A 6,224-nucleotide genomic window follows, 5' to 3' on the forward strand; every position below is an offset into this window, starting at 1 on the left:
ATGTAACCGTATAAATGCCTTATAAAGTGTGTAAACGTATAAATTTATCTAGTTTACGCACGAGCTGTCAAATTTTGTATGAAAAATCATTTACACAATTTGTATAAATTTACGCGCACATTTCATTGTGTAAATGCGGTAAACCCAAAGGAATGCAACCTTGCAGACATTACAGACGGCATTTTCATCAAAAATCACCAACATCAGCAAGTAAAGGCGTTTTAGTTTTGTTTTTTCACTTAATCTTGGTATTTTTTCATTTGTATAACAATCAAAAAAATTTTTTTGGAAATAATACAGCTGAAAAACAATCAAGTTTATCAAGAGTATTACTAGGTGCGTTAATATAACCGCGTGTGTAAATGGATATAATTTTACACCTTATAAGTTTATATGCTATCATGAGTCCCCCTAATGAAATGTGCGCGCAAATTTATACAAAATGTGTAAATGATTTTTCATACAAAATTTGACAGCTCGTTTACACACTAGATAAATTTATATGTTTACACACTTAATAAGGCATTTATATGGTTACATGAGTCGCCCTAGTTTAAAGTTGTTAACATTTTTGGCAGATTCTCCCTTATATTTATTTACTTTTCAGTTAATTTATATCAACGGCTACTTGGAAGCACTAATTTAACAGCTGGTACAAAAAACAAAGTTCAGCCGGTTTTATTTGATCCGTCAATTGTAATTTCTTTGATCATTTTGTAATAGTTTGACCGTCGTTTAATTAATTGTTTTATTAAAAGAAGATTGAGAATGTCCTCTAGTCGTGAAGTGGTGACTTTGCAATTTGGCAACTATTCAAACTATATTGGTGCTCATTGGTGGAATATACAGGTAATTGAAAAATGTCTGAAAGTCACTATTCTTTGGTAATATATACAACTATTTTGCACCTTTTAGGAATCAAGTTTCAACTATAATCGCGAATCCGCGTCCTCAGAAGTCAATAATGATGTGTTATACAGAGAAGGCGCAAATTTGAATGTAAGTAAATGGTCCTTGCTATTGTTCTTGTTGTTTTAGCGATAAAGACACTCCCCGTAGCATTTGGGGAGTTTATCAATGTTGATGGCCGGTTACAAGCTAAGCTCCATTGAGTAATAAGCCCTACTATCTCGGAAACGTTTTAATATGACCCCACTCAATCTTCAGACCATCATACACCCCACCTCTAGTCCCATGATGACCTTGGGATCTCCAGATCCTCAGCTGCTAAAGAAACAGGTTTCCCCACAAGTAGGTGAGATTGACAATTGGGTTGTGCAAGTTATAAATCACGCTGGCATCCCCTTGAAAGGGCTGCGCTACCCAACCCCTGGAATCATTTGGGTCTTTATTCGCCTATACTCGCTAGTATATTTGAACTGCCCTAACCCGCTGGGGGTTCTATTCTTATAGGTATCTAATTTCAGACATCCTAACATTGCAGAGAGAAGTTACGTACACACCGCGCCTACTATTGGTTGATTTAGATGGTTCACTAAAACATCTACCACAAGAGGGTGAGCTATATGGCAATAGTATTAAACGCTCAAATGATACCACTGAAAAGGAAGAAGTGAAAAAACTTAAGGTAGATCTGGAAACTGATTCAACAGATGTGGAAGTTGTACAGCAACCACAAGCTAATAAACATGATTTTCAAAAAGATCTGGAAAATCCCGTCATCGATATACACGAAAAGGAATATAATTTAGCCGAAAACGTAGAAACATGGACCGATTATCTTTATGCGCGCTACCATCCACGCAGTGTGAATATTGTAAATGAATACAAACATGATTCCGGAAAGCAAATATTCGACACATTTGCCAGCGGTGTTCAGTTGTGGAAAACGACGCAGTTTGAGGATGACTTTTGTGATAAAATTCGTCAATATGTGGAAGAGTGTGACTATTTACAAGGATTTCAAACATTATTTGATGCCTTCAACGGTTTTACAGGATTAGCCACATCATGCTTAGAGCATTTGAATGATGAGTACAGGAAAGCAAATTTTGCATTACCGATATATTCGCCTAGAAATACGCTTTTTGAAAATGCAGGTAGGTTTGGTTAAAAAGATTCATGCTGTATAAAATTCTATTCCTTGCACTTCTAGATGAACCAATGACCGATTCCATACGCGTTATAAATAGCGCTTTGGCATTTCATAAACTCAGCGAACAAGCCACCTTATTTGTACCGCTCAGCACTAGCGACCGTGTGTGGCGCCAGCTGGGTATGGCACGTCCGATTCATGCGCTTAATTACCAACCAGATAATTTATATCAAACTTCTGCGATACTAGCTGCCTACTTAGATACAATCTCACTGCGGTATCGCCTACGTAATGCACCCAGCGCATACTCACTTGCCGGTTTTTGCGGTGATATGAATAATTATGGACGCAAATTGGCAGCAGCCGCTGTAGCGCTGCCATTCCCTATGCAACACGATCAAGATCTTATTGATTGTTTGAATAAATTTGAAGGTTCTCTCTTCACGTCGCTTACACCAAATTCTAACATAGGCACTGATTATATAATACAATCACTTTGCGTTCGTGGTATACCACATGAAAGACTAAAACGTCCTTTGGAACAGGCAAAAGAGCAAATGCGCATGGCTGCCTATAAATGTAATAGTGTATCGGAAATGTTTCAACTCTATTTGCAATGTGCAAATCATGCGAGTATGGCACATGTGGCTTCAATATCAATGGCTATGCCTACGCGTATACCATTTCCAGGAGAAATATTTTCCGACGAAATGACGAAGCTGGGTTTTCTCTCCACCACTGAAAAACGACCACCCGCAGATAAAGTAATATCTGTGCCAACATTGGCCGCAGTTCAGTCTTCTAGTGAACTAGGTGATACTTTGGAAACGTTGCATCGCGAAGCCAAGCGCGTAAAAATAGCAAAACTACATCGTTTTAAAACAGCTGGCTTGGAGGAAGATGATTATGTAGATGCGCTTGAGCAACTGCTGTTGTTTAAAGACAACTATGAAGATAACTTTGAATTATAGCAGAAAGCAGAGTTGGCGACTGAAGATACAGGGCAACATAAGCATAATATATCTAATGTAAAGCTTAAAGCTCATAAATCCGAATAAAGTACGATAGCTTTTAGTACAATAAAAAACTGAGATTAATCTAGTTTTAAGAAAACTATTAAGTTGGTTAACATACACAACGCTAGTTTTATAAGGTTCAGTTAAAAGAATAATAAAATGTCATAATATTTAAAAAATATTTAAACAAAACTTGTTAAATTTTTTTAATGTAAACTAATCTTAAGGGATAGAACAAGAAACAAGAGAGCCTTCTACTACCGCCCTAGAAAAATGTGCAATGGAAATCCTTTTTGTTATGACGAAGCTCATAGCGGAACTATAAAGACGGGATTATATAAATGTTTTTAACAAGTTTTTGGAAATTTCCATTCCGTTCTCCAATGCGCCGAGCCAATGGTGACTGGCTACGTTCAGCCGTGCTTGCACCCATTGGCACCTACGCATTTGACAAATGCTACACACGGGTAATATTTACGTGGCATGGCCCTATCGGCAAGGAAAAATGGCTAGAAATAAACCTCTTCAATCCTGAATACACCTGTATTCGGGCTCTTATTCTTAATGTATTTTTGTCGACCTGTTGTTCTTGTAACATAACACCTGTCAGACCTTGGTCGGAGAATACCCCTTTCATTACCGCTGCGCGGTATAGCAGTTCCAACGCAATTGTCAACATGACCTACTCGTGGCAAATCCTATTACAAATATGAATGAATCATGATCAGATATAGTAACCCCAAGCTTCTCACAGATGAATAGGGTGGGATAAACTAGAAGGGTTAACGTGGTCATATAAAATCGTTTTTGAGATGTGCGGGCTAGTACCTTCATGATGGTTATTTTCAGAGCGTACCGGATCAATATCGGTCTTTATCGTTAAATGAAGAAGAATAAGACTGCTTGTTCGACTGCGTGTCCAAACCGGATACGTGGACATATATATACGTAAGAATTATTGTGAGATCCGACAAACACAACACTAGCGTTTGATAAACATAGAGTCGGTCGGTTCTTCTGAATAGTCACCCCTTGAACCAAGAGATTAACCCGCACTTCTGTACATCGTAGAGGAAGAGCAAAAAGTTTATGTTAAATACATACACCGATCAGGGAATAAAAACATACATCGGATTCAAGAGGGCCTGCTCCCAGGGAAATAAGGAGTTATCTCCGCAAGCACTACGAGGAAATACCGCACAAAATACATAATTTAGATGTTTGAACGAAAATAGCATTCAAAGCCGACAGAGTTATAAACAAAGAGCTGGCAACGTCCTGCGCCTATAAATACCCGGCGAACCCGAGATCAATGTTAAATACCCGAAACTCAGTTGATGAAAACAGTCTTCCCAGGTAGAAGTGCGTCCCTGTTGTTGTTTTGTGTTTGTTGTTGTAGCGATAAGGTTGCTCTCTGAAGGCTTTGGGGAGTATTATCTATGTGATCGTCTTTTGCCGGATACAGATCCGGTACGCTCCGGTAACAGCACCATTAAGGTGCTAGTCCGACCATCTCGGGATCGACTTATGTGGCCACATTAAACCTTCACCCCCAAGTTCCAGGAGCTTCCATCTTGGCTTCCAACGATATGATTCGCCCACGTTAGCTGACGTTCCAGGCTTTAACAGCGTACTATCGTCGCCATTTTCCATTCTTCGGGCAGGACAAAGGGAGGTTGAGGACATGTACTAGATATTCCAATCCCTCATTGCCACGGTTTTCAAGCATCGAGATGGCTATACCTACTGGGCCTAATATTTTGGATTGCTTATGTTGTTGTTGTTGTTATAGCGATAAGGTTGCTCCCCGAAGGCTTTGGGGAGTGTTATCGATGTGATGGCCCTTTGCCGGATACAGATCCGGTACGCTCCGGTACCATAGCACCATTAAGGTGCTAGCCCGACCATCTCGGGAACGATTTATGTGGCCACATTAAACCTTCATGCCATTCCCTCCCTCCCCACCCGCAAGTTCCATGAGGATATTGGGGTCGCCAGAGCCTCGTCTGTTAGTGAAACAGGATTCGCCGCGGATAGGTGAGGTTGACAATTGGGTTTGGAGAAGCTATACATTGCGCTGGCAACCTGAAGGGTTGCGCTACACAATCCCTTCAATCTGGTATTTTAGTCGGCTCTTACGACAGGCATACCTACCGCGGGTATATTCTGATCCCCTAACCCGCTGGGGGATAGGCTTATCATGTTCGATGGCTTCTTCAACCTCTTTGGCGGTGATGTTAATAGGGGACGCGCTGTGTTTATGCTTGTGTGCATGTGGAATGCATCCGATAGCATTTTATCGCCAAACAACAACCTGGATACTATAATATTTTAAATTCTTACTACAGAATCAACCACCTTATGCGCCATGAATGTCCTCATATAATGTGTCCCTACATGACACCAACCATCGTCATCATCAATTGCAATGTTAATAACACCCATGTCTCTTGGGTTCAACCCTGTTGAAAATGCAAATTTCCTTGGACTTCCGTTAGAGGTTTTTGATGACAATTTGTGAATGATCATACCTATTGGATGGGGCGAAGCTAAAACAACAACAATAGACCACAATTGTACTATGGAGTGTGGAACTCTGGTTTAGACGGCGAGTAGTTTTTTTTAAGTTCCCAGGGGTATTACTACGTTACTTTAACTTAACCTCGATCTTGACAATGTAAAAGCTTAAACTCTTACTTAAATAAATAAAAAAAAAAAAAATGTAAGGCGCGATAACCTCCGAAGAAATTTTAGGCCGAGCTTCTCTTCCAATTTGCGTCGTGCTCCTCTTGATTTTCCCTACAAATTGGCCGGACGGGACCTACATGTTTTATGCCGACTCCGAACGGCATCTGCAAGGCAGATGAGTTTCCACTGAGAGCTTTTGATAGCAGAAATACACTCTGAGCGCTTGCACAACACTGCCGAAGGACGACCCCGCTTAGACAATTTTCCTTCTAATTGAAAAACCTTATTTCTAAAATTTTGATGTTGCTTTGCCCTTGATGTGAACCCAGCGCATACGGTGTGGTATGCGGAGCACGCTACCATCACACCACGGTGGCCGCCAATCTTACTTAACCAGAATAATTCAATGAGAATCTTTTTAAGACGGTTACACTCTTGTCAGTGTGTCACGTGCAAGGGATGGT

General features: G+C 40.2%; 1 protein-coding gene across 1 annotated transcript; it reads left to right on the top strand.

Moving 5' to 3' along the window:
- Nucleotides 1-592: 592 nt before the first annotated feature.
- mst (misato mitochondrial distribution and morphology regulator) lies at nucleotides 593-3,242 on the top strand. Its single transcript, XM_067780008.1, has 4 exons — nucleotides 593-849; nucleotides 916-999; nucleotides 1,445-2,060; nucleotides 2,117-3,242. Exons 1-4 carry the CDS (start codon nucleotides 769-771, stop codon nucleotides 3,025-3,027), a joined length of 1,692 nt encoding a protein of 563 aa, XP_067636109.1. The 5' UTR covers nucleotides 593-768; the 3' UTR covers nucleotides 3,028-3,242.
- Nucleotides 3,243-6,224: the final 2,982 nt, after the last annotated feature.

This window comes from Eurosta solidaginis, chromosome 4 (genome assembly GCF_040869045.1).
Source record: "Eurosta solidaginis isolate ZX-2024a chromosome 4, ASM4086904v1, whole genome shotgun sequence".
In the NCBI taxonomy this organism is placed as follows: Eukaryota; Metazoa; Arthropoda; class Insecta; order Diptera; family Tephritidae; genus Eurosta; species Eurosta solidaginis.